The sequence below is a fragment of the Cervus elaphus genome, chromosome 12 (genome assembly GCF_910594005.1).
Source record: "Cervus elaphus chromosome 12, mCerEla1.1, whole genome shotgun sequence".
In the NCBI taxonomy this organism is placed as follows: domain Eukaryota; kingdom Metazoa; phylum Chordata; class Mammalia; order Artiodactyla; family Cervidae; genus Cervus; species Cervus elaphus.
The window spans coordinates 36,210,432-36,236,697 of record NC_057826.1 but is presented as its reverse complement, the minus strand read 5'-3'; the positions used below and the strand labels follow the sequence as shown (position 1 = coordinate 36,236,697).

Below are 26,266 nucleotides of genomic sequence, written 5' to 3'. Positions count from 1 at the left end.
CATGTGAAATTAACTTCACTTGAATAGCATTAAGAACATGTAACAATAAGGTCAAAAATATAATTAAGCTGGTAGAAATTCTAGGGAAAACAGTTCAAGAGAGTTAGAGTAAGTTAAGGATATTGCTGAAGCAGACAGACCAACACTTTTGTGTTTCGACTGTGCCAAGGCTCACCTTTCAGAGGGCCAATGTAAAGAACATCGGTGCCTATAGAAAAGGAAAGAAAGGAGTTCAGAAGGTAAAGGAAAGGCAACAATAGAAGACAGAAACAAAGAATGAAAATGAAAAGAAAATGGGAAAAGGAAAACAGATTTTCCTAACTGCGAATCATAAACTGAAATAAATATTTTAAGTGAGTAAGTAAAGAACCTTAGAAGCTATAACCTAAAATGAGCTTTTGTTCAACTCAAAACAATGAGGTTGTGCTCTTGGCATGTGTTCAGTGACAAACATGTATATTTATCACCCTCTGAAATCACCATACCCTGTTTTAAGACAACTCAATGTAACTGAATAAATTCACATAAATTAAGATAATAATTTTATGTTGTTGTTTTCTCAATTAATAGTTGAACTGGCTCCAACAGTTACAAATAAAATATTAAAGCAAAAGGATATATAAATTTTGCCCTAGAAAGAGGCTAACAAAGGGGCATTTTATATTTAATTCCCTGAAGTTACAGAGATATTATCTTTTTAATCTTCAGCTTCCTCAGTGTTAAAGGGCTAGGCATACATTTTTTTAAATACTTTAAAAAAAAAAAAAAAAGACTACATTAAAAAAAAAAAATTTGTTGTATTAGCCCACTGATGATCTATTCTGTCATCTAAACTGCAAAAATTGAGATTTTATTAAGACTTTTAAAAAAAATTCAGAATGACATTGAGCAAAAGTACATCCCCTTCAAAGTTCCAACTCTGTTAATATATTTTATCCTGTAGTAATAATTTTTAAAAAGAAAATGTGTAAATGGGTGTCACATTGTTAAATGGATGCTGTTAATGAAATAGCTGTTTTCCTTACCTAATTTAGGAATATGCTTAGGAATTTCTTTCCTGTCATCTCTAACTATACACCACCCACAAACACAGAATGATAGAAACAACTACCCATGAAAAAGTGATGGTAAGGCTAGAGATGTTTAAAGTTGTCAAGACAGAGTCTAGGAAGAGAACATAAAGTAAAAAAAAAAAAACAAAAACTTTTACTAACTGCAGGGTTATCTGATTTGATACCTCTAAATGTGTTCTACCAATGAATACTAAAACAATTTGTAGAATGTGAAGAAACAAAGGAGGCTGCAATGTTCCCTTTTAGCCTTTGAGGAAGAATACTGGAATATTTAGTTGTAAAGCAAAGAACCTTAAAATACAAGGGCATTTTGTGAAAGAGTTATTTATAAAAGGGCTGAGGACAATACTCCAGCTCAATTGGGCAAAGGATAATTCTGCTATAGAGACCATACATGTAAATAAGGTGTGGAAATGAAACTTTTTTTGAAATGAAACTTCTTTATGAAGTTTCTAAAACAAAATATATTCCCCTACGTTACACAACACCTAATAGAATCAGCCATTCAATTGATTCTCTTCCTTCTTATTTACCTATACTTTGTATAATCTACATTCCATACTTTCACTTCATTTTTCCATTTGTTGTTAGGCAGCCTGCAGTAATAAATAGCTCATGTAGGTGTTCTCAACAGCCTTATTGTCGTCATCTGAGAGGAGCAAGCTGAGGCACAGAGAAGTTCATACATGTGTCCAATGTCAAGAACTATTAAGTTGCAGAGCCAAGCTATAAATCAGCAGTCCGACTCGACTGCAGCTAAACACACTGCCTCCCAGGTACCATAACTTATTTATGCCATTCCCAATCGGTGTGCATTTATTCATTTTACAGTTTTATTACTGATGTCGCCATTGCTACTGCAGACAGTGCATTCCAATAAACATTTTTGTACTTATTTCCCAATTCTAGCAGCACTGCTAGGTCAGAGGGTATGTGCATTTTAAATTCCTTTTAAGTCCCAGTTCAGGGACAATCTCAACCAGCCTGTATTCCTGATTGCCCAATTTAAGCCATAGTTGAAGCAGAAAACTAATAAAGGGTAAGATGAGGTAGCATATGTACTCAGCAACAAAATAGATGAGTTTGCTGAACACCACAGAATGATAACTTAAAAACTATAAGGATGAGAAACAAAGACTTTAACAAGCACTACAGTATGGGCCACCTACTATAAATATTAAAAACTCATTACTTTTATAATTAAAGAATAGTTTTTTAAAAATGCTTTGATGTTTAAAATGGCAAATTCTAGTTAGGAACAATGGCATCCTGCATGGTGATTTTCCTGACTTCCTCGAATGCCTTAGGACCCAGACTTTTCCTTTGTTGAGCTGCCTTTAAGATTTCCTAGAAAAGTTCCTAATGAAGTAATTTTCTACTTCCATAGTAAATCTTGATTTAGTAATCTGTAAATCAGCACTAAACAGTAAAGTTAATTCTTACATGGAAAAATAGTTTCCCCCAGACATGGGATCAGGCTACTTCCAGTGGTCCCTCCTCACAGGTACTTGGAGATTAGATATTTACCTAGTTACAGCCAGCAAGTGGCAAAGCACTAGAGAGTGTCACCTGAGCACAGCCTGCAAACAAGGTATGTAAACACTCAGAATTTTATCATATTTCTGGGTAAGAATCTGACTAAAGTCTGAGAATCACTGATTCACTCATGATCCTTTACCTTTTGAAATATTAAATAAAAAAAGCTTTGTTGAAGTAAAATTTACACACCAATATTTTATCAAATATTCCTATTAGAATTCACAAAGTATTCACCTTTAAATATTAAAAACTGGAGAGATGATGTTACATAATGGTTCGACACATGAGTGCTAGACCCAGACCAATCTGGATTTGAATCCTAGCTGTGTCCCTGATTAGCTTTGTGACCTTGGGCAAATTACTTAACCCTTGTAATGGTCTTTCCTTGTAAGTAAAGTGCAGATAATGCCACCAAATTCACAGATGTTCTATAAGGATGAAATGAAGATACACAAACACATAAATACATAATTGTTAACCATGCTCACACAGATGCTCATAATTCAGGAAGCACACAGGCACTAAAGGAAACAGCCTGTTTCTGCCTCAGTAGAATGAAAATTACACATATTCCTGACCACCCCCTGCGGTACAGGAACCTCTGTGTAGCACTGAGCAGTGTCTGACCCCCAGAAGACGTCACAAGCTGAGATGTATAGACCTGTTGCTATTTACAAGAACATAAAATGCAACTGATCAAATCTGCCAGCATTTGGTCCAAACATTGACTAATATGACTGACAAATGATAAAAGCAGGCAAACTTGATATTTAGTATTTCTTTTAAAAATTGATCTCTTATTACTTCTCATGTGTGTATGGGACTTCTTCTCGATAGATAATCAGTCCTCTACATATCACTATCTTTATGTACTTTCTTAGCATCTCACATCAACTCCTCAAATGTTTTTAAACTGCTTGGATGTAGACAACTAAAGCCTATTTTAAAAAAAGCTCCTTCAACTGAAAACAGTCACTTCACAGACACAAGAGAGCACACACAGTGTCTGACTCCATTCACACGAGGTTCAAGAACCAGCCCAACACTATTCTGTGGTGAGAGAGGCACAGGAAAAGGCATGCAAGAGGCCTTCTGGGGTCTTGGCATCATGTTACATGCTATACCTAGTTCTGGGTGGTGACAAGTTGTATGCATTGGCAAATATTCATCCATAATTTAAAATCTGTTCATTTTACTATATGTAACACCTCAATTTAAAACAAGAAAGAAAAGAAACCCACAGTTACTTACTCTAAAATATTTGTAGCTTTCCCTTGTCTTAATTCATTATCTTTTGTCTTCTAATTATCTTCTCTTAAAGCACTATATAAAAGCTCTTCCTTGCAGCTCTAAGACCAATCCTGCCTGATTTCAACCACTCTAAAATCATCCCATAAATATACCTTTCTGTGTAGTTCTTCATCTTAAGAATTAAGTGAGTTTTCATTTAAACTAAAAAAAAAGAAACAAAAAACAAAAAACTGAAAGCAGAGATTCTGTCTACTGTCACATGGCTTCATCTATATAAACCACCAAGTCTAAATCAGATTTTAATCATATTCTAATGACAGACACACTCTTTTACTCTCTTTGACCTCCTTAATCTGTAGGCTCTACCACTACTCTTTCCCCTCATTCCCTCCTCCACCTTTTACTGGAATTAAATTTGATATTCTAAGTAATGATTTGTTCATTTTGTACCATATTCAGAAACCAGTGACTCTATAATGCACTAGCCTGTATTCCTCAGCCTGACATTAAATACCCTCTAGTGTGATCCAGAAGTTCCTTAGAGGTCTCTCCCCTATGAACTGGCTCAAATGGTTTATTTACACATCTTGTACTTTTCTTTTGCCAGGATGTTCTTTGTTAATATCATTCTTTCTACGTGGATCACCTATTCTTCCAATCAAAATCCTAGCCACTGGAATCCTAGCCAATTCACAAACTTAATTCCCCAACCTGAAAACTGAATACACCCTACTTGGAATTGTTTTGTCTTCTAAATTCTTATAACATTATTTCTATAATATTCATTTAACGTTTATGTATTACCTCCTTAAATACAGTAACTAGTTTCCCACTGGCCTCTAAATTACTTAAGAGTAAAGACTATCTTATTTCTTGGTAGCTCCCAGATGTAATCAGTACATGAGTAGAGACATAAAGGTTACAAGGTACGTGACCTTAGATGTTCCTAATTTTGTTGTTCAGTTGCTCTGTCTGACTCTTTGCGACCCCATAGACTATAGCACACCAGGTTTCCCTGTCCTTCACTATCTCCCAGAGTTTGCTCAAATTCATGTCCACTGAGTTGATGATGCTATCTATCCATCTTATCCTCGGCCTCCCTCTTCTCCTGCCCTCAGTCTTTCCCAGAATCAGGGTCTTTTCCAGTGAGTCAGTTCTTCACATAACGAGGCCAGAGTATTGGAGGTTCAGCATTAGTCCTTCTAATGAACATTCAGGGTTGATTTCCTTTAGGATCAACTGGTTTGCTCTCTTTGCAGTCCAAGGGACTCTCAAGAGTTTTCCCCAGCACCACAATTGGAAAGCATCAATTCTTTGGTGCTTAGCCTTTTTTATGGCTCTTAACCTTACTGTTAGCAAAGAGTCGGACATGATTGAGCAACTGAACTTACTGTGCCATATTTTCATCTTTATATGTGAATAATAACATAATCCACTTTGATGGGTTGTAGTGAGAATTAAATGAGTTTCCATGGGTAAAGTGTGTGAAACAGTTCTGGGCATACATAAGTCTGTATTTATTCCCTGTTTACTTTCATTACCATCATTATCACCCCAGAATTTTAAAAAACAGGAATGAACTGAATTAGTAAAATTAGTGTATTTATTTGCTTCTGAGATCTATCCTAAGAAATGGATTTATAAATGTGCAGCCAATGGAAACATGGGAAACTAATTTTCAGGAACCAAAGAATCATGTAATCTAACTGATTAGTCATCTAACTTCTCAACAGACAGTGCCCATGTCCCTACTGTATGCTATATGCTGAGTTAGGTCCTAGTAACAAAAAGGTAAGAAACAGTCTCTTCATGCAGGACCTTACAGTTATTAGGGGAGAACACATAATATAATACCAAACACAGAAAGCCTGGTGACTTATGACAGCAGGGGAAGCCATAAGGTTGGGGAAGTAGGGGTTCAGTGAGGTTCAGGTTGGGGAAGTAATGGAAGGAAATATGAGAAAGCTTCTTCAAGAGCAAAGAGAGGCACTAAGAGACTAGCGTATGCAAAGCATAGACGTTTTAAGTAACCTGATAAAAGTAATAATGTCTTAACTAAACAGAGGTGGTTTCCACAAAATAGTCCCAAAATGGAACTAAATGCTAAAAAAACCCTCCAATCTCCGCAATGCCAAGAACTGAGATAAGTTAAGGTACTGTCTCCTTTTGACTTTTCCTGAGCACAGAACCAGCTTTTCTTATTATTGATTCAACTACTAACACCTGACATGATGATCACACGTGACAGACTCTGGTGATGATTGAGGAAAAACATGTAGAAGGAGAGTGTTCTTTAACCTGACCACTCTCCAGACTATTTAGTCCATTTATATTGATATAAAAAACAGACAGGAAGACCTACTGTACAGCACAGGGAATTGTACTCAATATTTTTTTAATAACCTATAGGGGAAAAGAACCTGAAAAAGAACATATATATTTTTTTTTCTACACATGTGTGTATAAATGAATCATTGTGCTGCAATACCTGAAACTAACACAATATTGTAAATCAACTATATTTCACATACATACACACACACAGAGGCATACGGCTCTCATGGTTCTCACACTGAACCCATGCTTAGTCAAAGACTCACCTGACCCAGGAGTGATAAGAGGCCCCTCTAGTTCAAGTGCCTCATCTTCAGATTGGTCATCTAGCTTTTTCTTTTTTTTCTTTGTTGGATCTCTGGGTTTTTTCAACAGAGAAAGCTCTTCAGGGTGTCTGATGTCTGTTACAATTAAGAAAAAAACATTATTTTACTGGGATAATGGAAAGTTTAAACACATTACACTTGGTAAATCTATGAATCCACTTCAAAAAAAGAAGTTGAATTTCCTTCTGTGCATGTTTGTATTTTGTCAGATACTAATGCCATGCAAAACACTAGAATATGACACTTTTAAAAACAATATACCAAAGCACACTTAATTCATAACTATCCAATAAATGTAGTTACTTAAAAGTAGAAAGATAATACTATGGTACAGAAAGAAAATAATAATAGCTCTTATTTATATATATTTTAAACCAAAACTCTATGGAATTAAGGTTTATATTATATGGTTGCTTCATTCTGTATATAAGTTATACTAGATATATAAAATAAATGTAAAGAAAATATTTTCACACCATTAACAAATCTCAAAATTTTAATCAACTCAAACTTTTCTACCTTGATACCAAATGTCTACAGATTTCTGAGTTTGTTCTATTCATTTTCATGCAAAGAACCTGATGTGTACACATAATGAAAAATGGGCAAAATAATGAATATTTTCTTATGTCTGCTGTTCTACAATTCCATGTCTCTATTGTACAGTTAACGATAGCTGTGAGTATAAAGTTGTCGGCCATCAAAAAAAAAAGAGAAAATCACCAAGTGTGTTTTAAAAAAACCAAAAAATATATAAGAAGCAATATGGCTACACAAAAAGAATTAAAAATGACCCAAATAAGTTTATATATTACATTACATATTATACACCATGTCCATAAACAGCAGGAATGACTAAGAAGTTGGTGATGTTATTTAGACACTAAGTCATGTCCAACTCTTTCTCGACCCCATGGACTGAGGCTCCTCTGTCCATGGGATTTCCCAGGCAAGAATACTGGAGTAGGTTGCCATTTTCTTCCCCAAAGGATCTTCCAGACCCAGGGATCAAACCTGCCTCTCCTGCATTGGCAGGCAGATTCTTTACCACTGAGCCACCAGGGAAGTCCAAGTTAAGAAGTCAGTTCCTCCCATATTGAGCTAAAGATTCGATGAAATTCTAATCCAAATTCAAGGTTACTCTTCTGAACAATTTGATTGTAGAATTGTTCTCGTTTCCTTATAAATTTTATAATAGTGAAAGCAATTTTGAAAAAGAATAAAGTTGGAAGACTTAAACTACCTGATGTTAAGACATCATAAATCCACAGCAATTATAACTATGCAATTACTGGATAAATGATAAGACATATAAACAAATGGATTAGAAGAGAGGACCCAGAAACAAATCCAGACACAGCCAATTATTTTGGACAAAGGTGCTATGGCAATTCAAAGGAAAAGGGAAATCTCTTAATTTAGTTCAGTTCAGTCGCTCAATCATGTCCAACTCTTTGCGACCCGTGGACTGCAGCATGCCAGGCTTCTCTGTCCATCACCAACTCCCAGAGCTTGCTCAAACTCATGTCCACAGAGTTGGTGATGCCATCCAACCATCTCATCCTCTGTCGTCCCCGTTCTCCTCCTGCCTTCAATCTTTCCCAACGTCAGGATCTTTTCCAGTGAGTCTGTTCTTTGCATCAGGTGGCCACTGTAGAGCCTCTCAGACTACAGTTCGTGGGGTTGCAAAAGAGTTGGACATGACTTAAGTGTCTTCTGCATCAGTCCTTCCAATGATTATTCAGCACTGATTTCCTTTAGGATGGACTGGTTTGATCTCCTTGCAGTCCAAGGGACTCTCAAAAAGACTCTTCTCCAACACCACAGTTCAAAAATATCAATTCTTCGGGTGCTCAGCTTTTTTTTTATAGTCCAACTCACATCCATACATGACTACTGGAAAAACCATAGCTTTGACTAGATGGACTTCTGTTGGCAAAGTAATCTCTCTGCTTTTTAATATGCTGTCTAGGTTGGTCATAGCTTTTCTTCCAAGGTGCAAGCATCTTTTAATTTCATGGCTGCAGTCACCATCTGCAGTGATTTTGGAGCCCCCTGAAATAAAGTCTGTCACTGTTTCCCCATCTATTTGCCATGAAGTGATGGGACCAGATGCCACGATCCTAGTTTTCTGAATGTTGGGTTTTAAGCCAATGTTTTCACTCTTCTCTTTCATTTTCATCAGTTTCTTCAGTTCTTCGCTTTCTGCCATAAGGGTGGTATCACCTGCGTTCTGAGGCTATTGATATTTCTCCCGGCAATCTTGATTCCAGCTTGTGCTTCATCCAGCCTGGCATTTCTCATGATACACTCTGCACAGAAGTTAAATAAGCAGGGTGACAGTACACAGCCTTGACATACTCCTTTCCCTATTGTAACCAGTCTGTTGTTCCATGCCCAGTTCTAACTGCTGCTTCTTGACCTGTATAAAGATTTCTCAGAAGACAGATAAGGTGGTCTGGCAATCCCATAGATTTAAGAATTTTCCACAGTTGTTGTGATCCACAGTCAAAAGCTTTGGTGTATGTAGTCAATAAATCAGAAGTAGATGTTTTTCTGGAACTCTCTTGCTTTTTCTTAATCTCTTCAATAAACAGTGCTAAATGAGAGATTCATGTATTTTTCAAAAAGAACATTCAGTTCAGTTCAGTTCAGTCACTCAGTCGTGTCCGACTCTTTGTGACCCCATGAATTGCAGCACGCCAGGCCTCCCTGTCCATCACCAACTCCCGGAGTTTACTCAAACTCATGCCCATCGAGTCGATGATGCCATCCAGCCATCTCATCCTCTGTCGTCCCCTTCTCCTCCTGCAAAAGAACATTAGCCCTCATCTAATGCAATATGCAAAAATTAATTTCATGTATCATAGGCCTGGGCTTCCCAGGTGGCACAGTGATAAACAATCTGCCTGCCAGTGTAGGAGACAAGGGTCTGATTCCTGGATTCAGAAGATCCCCTGGAGGAGTAAATGGCAACCCACTCCAGCATTCTTGCCTAAAAAATCCCACGGACAGAGGAGCCTGGTGGGCTACAGTCCATGGGGTTGCAGAGAGTTGGACACGACTGAGCAACTGAGCACATCATAGACCTAAAGAAAATTTAAGTAGACAAATATTTCTTAGATAGGATATCCACACTCCTAATTAAAAAACACACACACACACAAAACTGCCCTTTACTACAAGAAAAAAAAAACTATTGCAATAACAAAAAGTCAAGCTGTATACTGGGACAAAATATTCACATAATATAGTATGTATATATGACAAAAGACTTGTATCCAAAATATATAAGGAACCCATACAATTTAATAATAAGCAGATCAGTGGGCTAAAGATTTGGATAAGCATTTCGCCACAGAATACATAAGAATAGCCAAGAGGCATACGCAAAGATGCTCAACATTAATGGTCACGAAGTGCAAATTAAAACCACAAGACACAAATACACCCATCAGAGGGCTCAACATGAATAAGACTGATAATACCCAGTGTTGCTAAAAGGATGGAGAGAAAGCGAAACTCTCATACTCTGTTGCTGGGAATGCAAAATAAAAAAATTTTGAAAACAGCTTGGCAGTTTTTTATAAAGTTAAACATGTTCTTTATAGACACTCCACTATTATTTAAGAAAAGGAAAAGCATATTTACAACAGCTTTACTCACAGAACTCAAAACTAGAAATAACACAGATGGAAGAACATGTTATATTTTCGTCTATCAGTGGAACACTACTCTTAGAATGCAATACAAGTCATCAGTAAGAAAAAAAAACAACCCACAAAACTATTGATATATTCAATAACATGAATGCATCTCAAAATTATTATCTAAATAGAAGAAGCCAATTAGTAAAGGGTATATACTGCATGATTTCATTCACAACATTCCAGAAAATGACAGCAAATCTACAGTGACAGAGCAGATCAGTGACTGTTAAGCTAGAGTTTGATAGTTAATGGAAATGTTCTATATCCTGATTGTGGTATTAATAGTTTCAGAGATGGAAACATTTGTCAAACTCATTCAACTGTACACTTTAAATGAGTACAGTTTATTATACATCAATTATATAAAAATAAAGTTAATTAAAAAAATAGAATGTAAAGAGAGGGAAAGCCAAGGAAAAAAAGCAGCAGAAAGGAGAAGTGCAGTTGTGTTCTTGCAGTTTGGTGGCATCTATACCATCTGTCAGTATGAGGAGAAGAGACAATGAAATCCAAGTCCCTGCCTAACTTGTAATGCTGGAGACTGCTAAGTCAATGGGTCAGAGTTTGACAGCGGGTAATCTGTACTTTGAGAAACCCACAGTCTCCACTAGACTCAACCCAGTATTAGGAAGCTTTTTATCTGGAGGAAATTAGAACTAGGATGGGCCACACTGCTGCAGAGGTGATGACGCACAATTTGAGGCAGAAGCACACAGCCAAACTACCTGGATTCACATCTCAGCTACACTATTAGCTGCATGACTTGGGAAAGCTACTAATTAGCCTACTAGCATCCAAGTTTCCTCATATGTGAAATGAAACTACCACCACAGGAGGTGTTTATGAAAATTCAATGACTGCACAGGGCCTGACACACAATAAATACTTCTTAAGTATTAGGTATTAATGTTTTTTTCTAATTAAAAAAAATATATACAATCATGGTATACATTTGGAAATTACAAGACAGTATTAAAACATTTAAAACCTGTTTGTGACAAACGGAATATGACTATATGAATCAGTGATCATTTTAACAGATGTATAAAACTGCCCATTCTTCCATTACTGTGCCCATTATAAATAACGGTTCTACAAACATCTATATATACCTACTTTTCCATGTTTTATTTCTTTAGAAATTCACTGGAATAGAATTACTGGATCAAAGGTTAAACAAATTTTAAGGCCAAAATGTAGCATACATTTGTATGGCTTTGTGCTTTGTAATGGATACATATATTATTTTTTTAAAGCTTTATTTTTAAAACAGTATGTTTATCTCCTTGTTTTAATTTACATTTCTTTGATTATTAGTGATGAACTACACTTCCTCATGGGTTTTTGGCTATTTATATTATTCCTTCCTTTGCTCATTTTTCTACTAGATTTCTTCAAATCAGTGCTTCCCTGGTAGCTCAGCTGGTAAAGAATCCGCCTGCAATGAGGTAGACCTGGGTCCTATCCCTGGGTTGGGAAGATTCCCTGGAGAAGGGAACAGCCACCCACTCCAGCATTCTGGCCTGGAGAATTCCACGGACTGTAGAGTCCATGGGGTTGCAAAAAGTCGGACACAGCTGAGTGACTTTCACTTTCTTCAGATCAGTTAATTTGCATATAAAAGTTAACATGGTAGATACCACTGCAAACCACACTGAACTTTCTTTTTCACTTATTTATACCTTGAACCATGTTTAAAAAAGAAATCCAAACCTTTCAATAACTAAATGGAATTTTGTTTGTTTGTTTCTCTGTTGGTTATTTGAAGTTTACTATTAGGAACACTGGTATACATTAGGTTTTTGTTTTGTACTTACATGCTATTTCGGGGTGAATACTTTTCTGAAACATGAACATGGAATTAGCAGTAAAACTGTCCTGAACAAATACTTTACCAAAGAGTAGGTGAACATCTTAGGTAGTAAGCAGCAGAGATGATATTAAAAATAAATGTTTGTTCCTTAAATTCTGTCACTTAAGCTTCCAGGCAGGTCTTTTTAAAGTTAAAAGTAGTACAGTGACTTCTTTAGCTAAAGTCACAAAATTAAAAATAAAAGATTTTCTTCAGTCTTGTACATACAAGTTGAGATAAGGCTGGGACCTGGGACCCTTTACCAGAGTGCTTGCACCTGGACAAATGTCTCCTCAAGCAACAAATAAATTATAAGGAACTAAAAACAACTGCATGCATGTGCAATCAGGGCAATTATGAACAATAAGATACAAAAAGGCCTCAAACCAACTTTCATTTTGCAGGTGCTGAAGTAGGGTACTGAGCATGATCCCTGCGCACTGCACCAAGGGGTGGGCAGATCATCTAACCACCCCTCCAGCCCAACCCACAGATCTGCTCCCACCAGATCCCGACTTAAGGAACCAGTCCACCCTCCCTCAGAGAATGAGCAAGGGGACCTGTTACTTGTTTTTGCCCTGGGACAGCATGAGTCCCAATAAAGCCGTGCCTGAATTCCTCACCTCTTTTCAATTTCTATTGATTAAAGAGCCCAAGGACACAATTCCATAACAAAGGTAACCCATTTATCCTTGAAAGTAATTCTGGGGATCTGAATCAGTAGTGCTAAGTTGTGTTTATGTAGATTCAGAAATTCAGAAGATATTTCAAGTATGTCTTTTGAGCCATATTTATCTAATTAACAGAACTGAATCATCATTTCCTAGACTACTTTTAAAAGAAACAAGATTTAGCATGCTAAGAGATCTAATGATTTATAGATTGTACTTTCAATTCTCAGTGTACCCTCAGCTCTAAATGCCACCACTGCCATGCTGGGAGTAAATAAAGACATTAGAAATTCCAAGCTTCTGAATAATCACTTGTCTCCTCTACGTCAGCATTAAGTGGGGGCAGGGTGGTGGTGGTAATCTCTCTCTCCACCCATTCATTTCTCCAAAGCAAATCATAAACTGGTGCAGGGTGAAAAATCTAAAAAGTACATAGGACATAAAACTAATCACGCCTGAGAGATATGACCTGCTTCTACCACAGTTTACCATTACTAAGTTTGGTGGGAGTGAGGAAAGCAAGCATGTGTAATTGGAAAACGCCTCCTAAATTTCTGGTACGTCCTTTCTTCTTGAGAATCACTGCACTACATGATTCATCCTTTGAGATTTTTGTTCATGGGCCATTTCCTGTCAGCTCACAAACCAGCTATGAACATTTTTAGAAAAATGAGTACTGTTAACTGTTAACTAGCTTTTTGCTCATAGGCAGATGAAGCAGCTCCTAACTATATGTGCCCGTGAGAACTGCTTGTGATGTAAAAGTACTATATTAAAAACATATGTTTAGGTCACACCCCCAGATAATACTCTTAGTGACTCAGGGGCTCCAACAGCTTGTTTTATAAAAGTTCTAGTGATGGATGTTAACTAAACTTACTGTGGTGATCATGTCACAATACATATAAATACGGAATCATTATGTTGTACACCTGATGTTTACATTTATGTGTCAATTATATCTCAATTTTAAATCTCTATAGGTAATTTTGATTCCAACTTTTTCTTGAGAACTTGCAGCTAAGGGAAAGGGTAGGAAGAGGAGAACATCATCTTATTTCTCTAATGATAGGCAGTTCTATATGCAGCAAGGTAGCTGTTGGCTACACATGAAGTCTGTGAGTAAGTGGTTTTCATTTCATTACAGCAATAACCAAAAAAAGTAAATCCATATGCGATACTATTTTGCTGATACAGGAACTTAGGACTTATGTATTTACTCTGTGTCTTACATCAGGAAGAAATTAAACTAGTGAATTTAGGAATCTAAATCACATGGGTAAAGAGTGGGCTTGGTGAAGAACATAAATAATTAAATAACGTTTATTTAAAATAAAATACACTTACAGGACGATGAGATGTAAAAACTTTAAAATGGGCATACCAAAATACAAAGCTGTCTTTCCTTTATGCTAAATTATATAAAGAGATAGTAGCATTTATGAGTCACTACACAAAGCAGTGATCCAGGATCTATTTACAACAAAATGATAAACTATACAGCAATAAAATCCAATGTTCAAAATCAATGTTATCAAGTAGAGTACAAGTCTAGTGGAAGAGAGGTAACATAAATTACCTATATAATTATGTAATATACATAGAGCATATGTATCTCAAAAATTATGGGGCTGAGGAAACGGGAAATGAAGGAGTGGAAAAGGGTACTCAGGTAAAATAATAAAACAGATTTTGTTTAAAAACAGAATTTTCTTAAGAGTTTTCAATTAAACATGTAGGTTGAGTTTTTGCATTTACTCTCAGTCTTTTCAAAATATCACAGCAAAATGTAAAGAAATTAAACATGAACCTAAAAGGACAAAACAGGAGAAAAACATCAGATAAGCAACATCAGAAAAATGCTGAGACAAAAGCCAGATGGGAGAGAAGCAAATACTTAGTAAAGTGGACAAACAGAAAATCAAGGTGTCTGCAGGAGACACCAATGGGAAACACATGGACTCACTATGCTAAACATCAAGCATGATCATGTAAAAAAGAGACAAGAAAAATGAATCCTGTCCCATACTGAATTACACCTACCCCTTAGATACACACCCTTTAGGATTCCTTAGAGGAAAATCTGAAAAGCCCTAGAGAAAAGATCCTTTAGATACTGACATTTGAAAAGGCTTGCTCAATGTCTAAATACCCCTTAGAGGGACAAACTAAACAAGCTAAACCCCATTCAACTAGAGCTTCCTATCAGATATCTGTATGCATGGACAATCAGTGACTGACAGACAGAAAGGAATCTGTGGCAGGCAGAATTCTAGAGATAGCTCCTTAAAATTCTTGCTCCTGGTTATACAATCATACACTAATCTAGCAACTGCTATGAAAAGACTTTGTAAATGGAATTAAGGTTACTGATCAACAGATTTTAGGGAGATTATCCTGAATTCTTTCAGTGGGTCCAAAGCAATCACAAGAAGCCTGCCTAACAGAAAAGAAAGGCAGAAGGAAGCAGAGGAGAGAGAAGACAGGAGAGGTCATACAGACTTGAGAAGTAAGAAGAGCTGGACTTGCTGTTGCTGACTTTGAAAAAGGAGGACGGTCACAAGTCAAGGAATTCAGGAGGCCTCTAGAAGCTAACAAGGAGATCAAACCAGTCAATCCTAAAGGAAATCAACCCTGAATATTCACTGGAAGGACTGATGCTGAAGGTGAAGCTCCACTACTTTAGCCATCTGATGCAAACAGCTGACTCATTAGAAAAGACCCTGATGCTGGGTAAGACTGAAGGTAGGAGGAGAAGGGGGCAACTGAGAGGATGAGATGGTTGGATGGCATCATCAACTCAATGGACATGAATCTGAGCAAACTCCAGGGGACACTGGAGGACAGGGAAGCCTGGTGTGCTGCAGTCCATGGGGTTGCAAAGAGTCAGACACAACTTAGCAACTGACAACAAGACAGAGTAACAAGAATGTGATTTACCCTCCTGCTTTATTTAAACAATAAAGGAAGAGGAAAGAAAGTTTTTCAGATATTAGACAACAAGGAGCACAGGAGAGGAGAGAAAAAACCAATGAGCTCTTTGAGTATATCAGCTTACTGTCTAAAAGTAGTTCAGGGTGGGGAGGGGGCAAAAAGAGTCAGGTCTTGCTGAGTTGAGACATCTGAGATGGAACCTAGGGAGGCCAAGATGACTAGAATTTGTGGGCCAGAGTACCAGAGAGAACAGAGTTCTGGAGATCTGCAGTTATTCTCTGGGATCTGGGTGAATACAGATCTGTACACCTGTGAGGGAAAGTCTTCCTAATATACTGGACATTGAGAAGAATCCCCAGAAGAAAATTAGCTCCAGACTAATGGACTTGCCCTGAATAACGTTTAAAAGCAAGTATCAAAAGAATCCAACTGATTCCAAGTAATGTGACTGAAAAATCTGGCAGAAAAAAAACAAAACCCCAACATTACTTAAAGGAATACACAAAGAAATCCAGCCAACAGTGTAAAATTAACAGACTCTTAACATTCAAAAAGAAATTACCAGACAAAAAAGAGGCAGGAAAATACAACCCATTATCAGGAGTAAGCGGGGGGGTGGGCAGTGTAACAGATGCAGAAATAACTACAATTATAGAATCAGTAATCAAAGATATGAAAACGGCTGTTATAAGTACACTCCACATGTTTAAGAAAGGAAAGGCATAAAAATAATGAAGAAAAAAATTAAAATTTATGTATTTTTAAAAGGCCAAAACCAAACTTCTAGTGATGAAAAATACATCTGAAATGAACAATGGATGGGATTAACAAAAGATCAAGGAATTTGAAGATAGCAGTGAACACTATCCAAGATGAAACAGAGAATAAAGACCAAAAAAGGGAAGAGAATATCAGCAACTTACGGAAGAATAACAATTGCTCTAGCATATATGAAACAAGTCCAGCAAATGACAGCAAGTGTGGGAAGGGACACCAAAAATTAGTTGAAGAACTAATGGTTGAAACTTACACAAATTTGATAACTATAAATCCATAAATCTAAGAATTACAATAAAAACAGAATAAACTTAAAACTATGCCAGGACACATCGGAATATGAAGTGAAGTCAGACAAGGAGAAATATTCATATATCACTTATATGTGGAATCTAAAAAAATGACAAAAATGAACTCTTAATAAGGCTCTTCTTACTCTTAATAAGGCTCTTCTTCACTTGTAAAGCCTGCATGTCAGAACTCACCTTATATAAAAGAACTTGGCATGCTTTTGCCAGAAGTGTTTCTTTCAAAAAGGAAAGGAAAATATAACAAAGAACCTCATTTAATCACTACACAGGAGCATTTTCTAATATAACAAAAGAAAGCCAAGATAATTTTTACCAAATAAAAAACTAAGAAAGTAGTCTGCCAAAAGTCACACAAGAAAAGAAACAGACAATCTGAGTAAGCCTATACCTATTAAAGAAATTGAATCAATAATAACCTTCCAAAGCAGAAAGCACTAGGGCCAGACAGGTTCACTTAAATTCCACCAAACATTTTTTCTAGTTATACTGAGGTGTGCCTGACATACCTCAGGTATGTCAGACAACACGGTGGAAGTTTAAGGTGTACGGCATAATGACTTGACTTACACATACTGTGAACTTACATATACTCGTCACCACAGTATTTTCCTTGTGTTAAGAACTCTTACGATCTACTCTCTTAACAACTTCCAAAGAAACCATACAGTAGTGTTAACTCTAGTCAACATGCATATACCACATCCCCAAGTACTTATCTTACACCTTTTGACCACCTTAATCCAATTCCTCCCCTTAAGTTGTTTACATGTCTTGGCTATTATAAATAATGCTGCTATGAAGATGGGGGTGCAGTTACCTCTTTGACATGGTGTTTTAATTTCCTTTGGATATATTCCCCGAAGTGGAATTGTTGGGTCATATGGTAGTCTACTTTTAGTCTTTTGAGGAACCTCCACACTGTTTTCCATAGTGGCTACACCAATTTACAGTCCCACCAAGAGTGCACAAGGGTTCTCTTTTCTCTACATCCTTGCCAGCATTTTATCACTTGTCTTTTTGATGATAGGCATTCTACCAAGACTAACATCACTGACTTGATGGACATGAGTTTGAGCAAGCTCCAGGAGCTGGTGATGGACAGGGAAGCCTGGTGTGCTGTAGTCCATGGGGTCGCAGAGTCGGACATGACTGAGTGACTAAACTGAACCGAATTATAACAAATGTAAGCTATATCTCACTGTGGTTTTAATCTGTATTTCCCTAATGATCAGTGGTGATGTGCACATTTTCATGTCACTTACCTCGTTGCCTATTTGTAAAACTCCTTTGGAAAATGTCTATTCAGGTCTTTTGCCCATTTTTTAAATTGGGTTATTTGGGGGATTTTGATTGAGCTCTTTATATATTTTGGATATTAACTCCTTATAAGATACATGGATTGCAGATATTTTTCCCATTCCATAGATTATATTTCATTTTGCCGATCATTTCTTTTGCTGCATAGAAATTTTGTTGTTTGATGTAATCCCATCTGTTTATTTTTGCCTGTGCTTTAGATGCTATATCCAAAAAAATCATTGCCAAAACCCATGTCAAGGAGCTTTCCTCCTTGATCTTTGAGGAAGAAATTATAATAATGCTCTATAATCTCTTTCAGAAGACAGAAGCAGAGGAAATATTTCCTAATTCATTCTATGAGGCTAGCATTACTTTTAATACTAAAATCAAACAAAGACACTGCAAGAAAACTATAGAACAATATCTCTAAGTGAACATAAATGCAAAAATATTTAATAAACTATTAGCAAATCAAATTCAAAAATGTATTTATAAAAAATAATTACACACCATACCATGAAAAGAAATAACTGATAAGCTACACTTTATAAAAATCAAAAATTTCTGCTCTGTGAAAGAAACTGCCAAAAAAAAGAAAAGATAAGCCACTGACCAGGATAAAATATTTGCAAGTCATATCTGACAAAGGATTGTTACCCAAAGCATACAAAGAACTATTAAAATATAACAGTAAAAAAAACAAAAACCTTGACTAAAAAATAGGTCACAGACTTTTAAACAGACACTTCACCAAAACATATAAAAATATGTCCGACATTTTATGTTATCATTAAAATGCAAAATTGTAAGACTGCTAAGCCACTACACATCTATCAGAATGTCCACAATCGAGAACACTGACACCACCAAATGCTGGTGAGGATTTAGAGCAATGAAAACTCTCACTCACTACTGAATGTGAACACAACATGACATGGCTACTTTGGAAGACAGTTTAGCAGTTTTCCACAAAACTAAGCATCTTCCTACCATATGATCCAACAATCATTCTCCTCAGAATCTACCCAAGGGAGTAAAAGACACATGTTCACAAAAAAACCTGCACATAAATGTTTATAGCACCTTTATTATAATCGCAAAACTTGGAAATAACTAAGATATCTGTCAGTAGGTGTGGAAAATAAACTGGCACATCCAGACAATGGGATGTTATTCAGCACTTTAAAAAAATGAGTTATCAAGCCATCAAAGGACATGAAGGAAACTTAAATCTGTATACTAAGCAAAAGATAACCAGAAAAGGCTACATATTGTATGATTCCAACTGTATGACATTCTGTAAAAAGCAGAATTACAGAGACAGTAAGGAAACGAACAGTTGCCATGGGTTGGTAGTGGAGGGATGAAAAGGCAGAGCACTGATTTCAGGACAGTAAAACTATTCTGTATGGTACTATAATAACGGTTATACATTTGTCCAAACTGTGGACTATACAATATCAAGAGTAAACCCTAATGTAAACCATGGAGTCTGGGTCATAATGATGTGCTAATGAAGGTTTATCACTATAACAAATGTCCCACGCTGGTGTGGAGTGTTGACAGTGGGGAGGTTGTATGTGCGGAAATGAGAGTAAATAGGAACGCTACACCTTCTGCTCCATCTTGCTGTGAACCTGAAACTATTCTAAAAAAGTTTATTAATTAAAAATAATTGATAAGTGATATAAACAGGCAATTCAAAAAAGAAACTGAAATGGCCAGCTAAGACATAAAAATATAGTTATCTTTATAAACTAAAATGCAATACTGTATTTTTTTCACTCAGAGAAACAAACACTAAAAACTGACAACATTCAACTGTTAGTGATGGCTTCAGGCAATGGGTTTTCACACACTGCGAGCTGGAATGTAAACTGGTATAACCACTTGGGAGAGCAATTTGACAGTACCCAAAATGAATTATGTATACACTTAAAACAAGTCTACCTTCTACTTCTACACAAACACAAAAGAGAGATTCCACCACACACGTACAAAATAAAGTAAGATACTGTACAACAACTACAGTAACATATTTTTTGAGTATATACACTCACAGATATGAATATGTGTATGTGCATGTATGTGTATTTATGTATTTTCAAAAGTACTGGAAAGATACACACTAACCTTATGACAGTAGCTGCTTTATAAAGGGAAATTAGACAAGAATACGAATCAAAACTTACCTATATTATTTGACTTTAAGAGTTCAGCAAAATGACAAAACATCAACTATTAATTCTAGATGACATTTAGGTAAATGCTACATAAGTCTTAGTATTTTTCTGTATTTTTATTTTTCTTCTTAGAAATTCCATTAAACATAAAAAAACCTTGTAATCTGAGTTATTAGACCAAAACAGTAATATCCTGTATTTCCCCCAAATCTATGGTATGACAGAATTATGTATTAATGATGAGAATGATTCAGATTTTCTCTGATGGTTAAATACTTCCTAGCATATGATAGAACTGGGTCAACCAAACGTAATCCACATCTCATTTCAGAAAACATAAACAGAACTGCTACAAGAGTGGTCAAACTGTAGACTGGTTAAGGATGCCAACACGCGTGGTCATTTCCTTAGGAACTGTGTCAGCCCTTCAGTGAAAGAAGTGACACAATCTGCCTGAATCAGTGCAAATACTGATTTGCACTGAAGGGAACACTACAGAAGCTACCTTCCTCTGAAAATAAAGCCTATTCCCTTCTCCTTTCCATAAAAATAAGGTCATCAGAAGGAGATATTCAATAATAATAAGTATATGATATACTTCTAGAAAGGAAAGAGCTCTACCAGACTCCTGTTCTAGTTTAACTCAGTATTTCTTTATCTTAAATATAAAAACGTTAAAGAATAAAGTAATAATTTCACATACACACAAGCACAGATTGCTCACCCCAATCCCTACTCCTTGAGATAAACTCAATGTCAGTCATATACATATCACACAACTCATAATTTCATGAAGAATTGATACAGTACTTACTAAATGTCTTACAGATGTCAGAAACAGCTTTGAAGACTCTATCAGAGAAATTCACTTTCACCTTCACATACTTCATGTTGGGAAGTTGCAGGCGGAGCAGCTTGTGCTGGGGGGTGAACTGAAGCTTAGCATCTGCCTGAATGCCATACTTATCCAAGGTCCAATGCGTCTTGAGAAGCCAAGTTCTCTTCTTTTCCCACCACAGAGCATGGTCAGACCAATCTTTTTTTACATCTATTAAAAAAAAACAAACAAAACACTTAAAAATCTGCAGGACTGCCTTGAGAGAAATTACAAGCAGAAAACTAAGTAACTAGGTATTTAATATGAACAATTAGTTAAATACTAAGTGCCCGTTATGTGATAAGTAATACTGAAGAAATACTAAAAGAAATAGCAAACAGCTGAGAAAACACTCTGCCCTTGAAAGCTAATATAGAAGACAGCAGAGGCATAATACTCACGGTAACTAATAACGGTTAAAGCAGACACACACACGACAGAGTAAGTACTCTCTGTAAGCATTCAGAGAACAACGAGGACGCTGGGGATTGGAGTCAAAAGGATGAATAAATAATGAGATGGAGTTGGTGGATTCTTAGCCCAGCTTTGAGAAATGGACAATATTCTGATGATAAAGCTGGTGAGAAAGCTGAGGTGTATGAGGCTGCAGAAGCATGTGGAGGCTGAGAGGTGGTGAAAAGTAAGATGGGACGAAAATGAACAAAACCACTATCCTAGGTAAAGAAGAGCCTGGAAAAGAAAACATCCACGAGTAACACTTAACTTGAGAGAAAACAAAAAAAAAACTACATCCCAACCACACACCCAAATATATTCCAAGAAAAGTAACATTTCCCCCCCCCCCCAATATATTTTGGCACAAGAAAAAACATTAATACCTGTTAAACTATTTAACAGTCATATACAATTAAATTAAAAGAAACTAAATAAAGAAAGAGTTGGACTATAAAGAGAGCTAAGTGCTGAAGAATTGATGCTTTTGAACTGTGGTGTTGGAGAAGACTCTTGAGAGTCCCTTGGACAGCAAGGAGATCCAATAAGTCCATCCTAAAGGAGATCAGTCCTGAATATTCATTGGAAGGACTGATGTTGAAGCTGAAACTCCAATACTTTGGTCACCTGAGGCGAAGAGCTGACTCATCTGAAAAGACTGATGCTGGGAAAAACTGAAGGCAGGAGAAGGGGACAACAGAGGATGAGATGGTTGGATGGTGTCACTGACTCAATGGACATGAGTTTGAGTAAACTCCGGGACTTGGTGATGGACAGGGAGGCCTGGCGTGCTGCAATCCATGGGGTCGCAAACAGTTGGACATGACTGAGCGACTGAACTGAACTGAAATAAAGAAAAGTGTAACTTACACAAGATTTGGCTACCCCCAGATTACAGCAGATCACAGCAACAAATTTACAAATAAAATCCAATTTCAGCTGGTTATTAAAGTAGCAATACAAGTAAAGAATGTGGGGATCAATTATATGATGAACTAAGAACCAAAAAGAGGGAACAGGATATTAAACCAACAACAACATAGAAAAACGAAGCTTTCCAGAGGAAAAAAATAAAAATGAAAACTATCATCATGCTTCTGATATAAAGCTCATTTTAATACAGTTTTAAAAAGAACTGGTCTATTTTAAGAAGATAAGTTTAAAAGTATATACTAAACCTGAAGCTTTTTTTAGCACAACTTGCCCCCCCCTGAAGCCTCAGATAGTAAAACATCAAATTACCACACTATGGGCCAGAAACACCTTCTATAACCGTGAAAGGTAACTGATATAATTCTCCTCATTACGGAAGAAACAGGTCACAAGAGGGAAAAAGACCTTCAATTCCCCCAGACAGTAAAAAAAAAATATTTTAAAGAGTAAGTACTTTAATGGGAAAACTGTTACTTGTGATTTTACTGCATTTTGAAATTTCAGTATTTGTTTTGGGAAAGCCCTGTCAATTAAGTTATTTGAAGTTTGGTTACAGAAATACATATTTTACAACTACTTACTTGTGACACAGTGTATTCAATATATAGTACCCGGCCTCTTAAATTACTTTCCAGCACTGAATTTATCAACTTTTAGAAAACAGTAAATCCAATCTGGCTCACAAGCAGATAACCAAGGCTGGGACCTTTTTGTATACTATGAGGTAAATGTCTCACATGTTGCAGATGGTTTACTGTTTTCTTTAGGAACAAAGAGCAGAAGGCAGAAAAAGATCATTTGTAAAGAATGACAGTAACCACTGCAGAGTAAGGCTGAGCTGAATTGAAGGAATGGTAGATTGGTATCTAATACTTTCTTCTTCAACCCATTCACTTCTGCTACCAATGTCAATCATTAAGGCAGTCACAACATATATTTCCAGTGCAGGGAGAGAGAGGAAAAAGCTGTATGCTGCTAATAATAATAGTTTTGTTAACACTGACTTAAGTCGTTTGGATTTCCTTTGTCTTAACTCAAAAGACAACCCTGAAATAAGAACTCTGGGGCAAGTAGCTTATTGAGGTGGGATGGGGGGAGGCGGAGATCCCAGGAAGCATACCTGAGGGGATTAGGAAAAATGAGACACGGGAGAAAAGTCTATTAAGAACTCATTAACTTCTGTGGATAACTGGAGTTCAGTCCTCCAAGAGCCCCTCTGAGGAATCACATAAAACATGACTTAGAATCCTCCTCCTAAGGAAAGAGAAAGCTGGGGGATCTATCCAGTTGGCTGAGGGTTGCTCTTAGGGCCATTAAATTCCCAGCATTTCCCCAGCTGCCATGCATGGGGCTGACCACCCTGCACTCAAGCACTTAACTCACCAAACCCTAAATATTTACTACATGGATTTTTACAGAAAGACTTTATAGGCCCAGATTCAGTAAAATCTCAACCTTGCATCAATTAGGCTTCAAACGCTGACCTCAGAAACAAGTACTTCCTATGATCTTCCTCTTTAGAATCTAACCCTCCCCATCGATTCCACCTTGGTTTTTTACACCAAAGGAACAGCCCCCCTGCATCTATTAAGAATAAACATAGGGGAGAAGGACATGTAATCTAAAGATTATGTACTAGAAACACCATGAACAGTCTGTTTACCCACAGAAAGAGAAAGATTCTCTTGCTGACTGGAAACACTGGTAAGATCAGTCTTTTTTACCCACAGAAAACAGTGGGTAAGTATCAATATAGGAAAAAAAAATTACCCCAAATAAAAACAGAAACAGAACACCAGGAAAGATCTGAAGTGTCAATACTGCACACACCAGCAAACAAAAAGAGAAAAGCGGGCATTCTGACAGTAAAAAAAAGGAGTCAGTGTTAGAAGATGGAATAGTTGAAGGGACTATAGTCCAGTGGTTAAGAATCTGGTACCAGTGCAAGGAACGCAGGCTGCAACTAGAGAGAAATCTGTGTGATGCAATGAAGACCCTGCATGCCGCAGCCCAGACCCAAAGCAGCCACTGATAAATAAGATGGAATGATTAGCCTGTGATGTTTGTTCCAATAGTATAATTTTGGTAGCATTCTTGAAGACTCAAAATGCCAGCAACCTAATCAGCACTAATCACAAGATAATCACTACTACAGAAGAAACAAACAGCATCTGTAAAATATTCATTAATTACACAAATATCTACTGAACATTTACCAGAAAGCACTACTCTAGTGCTCGAAATACAGTGATGAGAAGAACAAAGTTCCCACATCTTTGAAGAAAGCCAGTATGACTCGAAATGAAGAGGTGAAACACCAGAGAGCTTGGCAGAAGCCCTGTATACCATAAGGCTGTTCAGCTTTTACTCTTTCTGAGTATGATAGAAGCCACTAGAGCAGAGTTTTTCAGCCTGTTTGGCATTAGAATGATCTGAGCAACTTTTCAAATAGAGCAATGCCTGGACTCAGCCCAGACCACTTTGGGTGTGGGTCTAAAACTTGATTTTAAGCAGGGGAGTGATTTTTTATTTCAAAGTCATCAAATAATTTTGAAGAATGCAGGGGCAGGGGTGTGCATGAGTGAAATTCAGAGGCCATGCAAGAAGTCAGCATGGGAGTGGACAGGATGAAAGTCTGAATTACAATGGCTGGGCAATGAGGAAGTAGAAATAAGGAATACAGACAACTTTTCCTGATCATTTTGTTATACTGGGGAGTAGAATCATGGATGGTAGGTGAACAGAAAGGGGATGGCAAGTCCAAGAAGTACTTTCAGTCTTTTTTTGAGAACAAAAGGTATTTCAACATTACTTAAATAGTGATAATCCTGTAAAACTTAAACACATTTCCAATTATTCTTTAATTTGCCCCTCGAGAGAGAGTCTTTGTGTCATAGTGTCATTTCAAAACTTGTTAGAGGCTTGACTGAGCTCTCTTAAATATGCAAGGCAACATTTTCCTACTTACTAGAAAATCTTTCTTTAGTTTTGGCTCTGTTACACTGTGTATCTTATTTTGAAGCTAATATCTACACATCATGTCCCACAACTGGCTCCACTACAGATATCACAAGAATATATTTAATCTATTCAGAAGTAGCAAAAACAGCTTTACACTCTGATGAAAATCCTGAGAAAGATGATGATAAACCAATTGAGAATCATTCACCAAGGCAAACGTAGAGCTAACTGCACCTCAAAAATACTTAACTATACAAATTGTGTGTGTGTGTAAAGCTGTGTATCTTAATGTAATAGCTCATTCATTTCAACCCAGGCAGACTGAAACATTACAAATTCAAGGCCAACAGGATCTAAGATAGTGCTGGGAAATCCTACCATGTTTCTTCTGTATCTCAAACCTGCCAACCCTGCTCAAATGCCTGTGTACCCTCCTTCTCAGTAGACAACCATGGATTCTACTTCAGCAAATAGAGAAGCCATCAGATTGAAACTATTTCACCTAAGAGCCAACCAAATGTACAAAGCTCCTTGCATCTGTACCGGTATGGGTCTACTGCCTTTGAGTTATGATGAAAATGTCTCTCCTCCTAATCATCTGAAACCAATCCAGCTACCTATGCTTTGTTGCCATGCCCACCTTCTAGAAACCATGCACTTCTCACTCTGGCTCCTAGGTATCTCATCCATTCTTGTGAGTTTACATGGCCTTTATGCACTTACCTTCCTAGTTTTTATCTCCAGCCTACCCTTCTGCTATTGGAGAAGGAAATGACAACCCA

At 36.8% G+C, this 26,266-nt stretch overlaps 1 protein-coding gene across 8 annotated transcripts in view; it reads right to left on the bottom strand.

The window, feature by feature from the left end:
* FERMT2 (FERM domain containing kindlin 2) overlaps positions 1–26,266 on the bottom strand; it is a 72,380-nt gene that overhangs the window by 21,961 nt on the left and 24,153 nt on the right. For 5 of the 8 annotated variants that reach the window (XM_043919051.1, XM_043919052.1, XM_043919050.1 and 2 more), the window contains exons 3-5: positions 21,075–21,308; positions 6,464–6,598; positions 176–208 (exon numbers count right to left, since the gene is read on the bottom strand). In XM_043919051.1, the coding sequence (XP_043774986.1) occupies positions 176–208; positions 6,464–6,598; positions 21,075–21,308 (402 nt within the window). The remainder of the gene's footprint in view (positions 1–175; positions 209–6,463; positions 6,599–21,074; positions 21,309–26,266) is intronic. The other 3 variants (XM_043919058.1, XM_043919054.1, XM_043919057.1) reach the window with 1 other exon arrangement.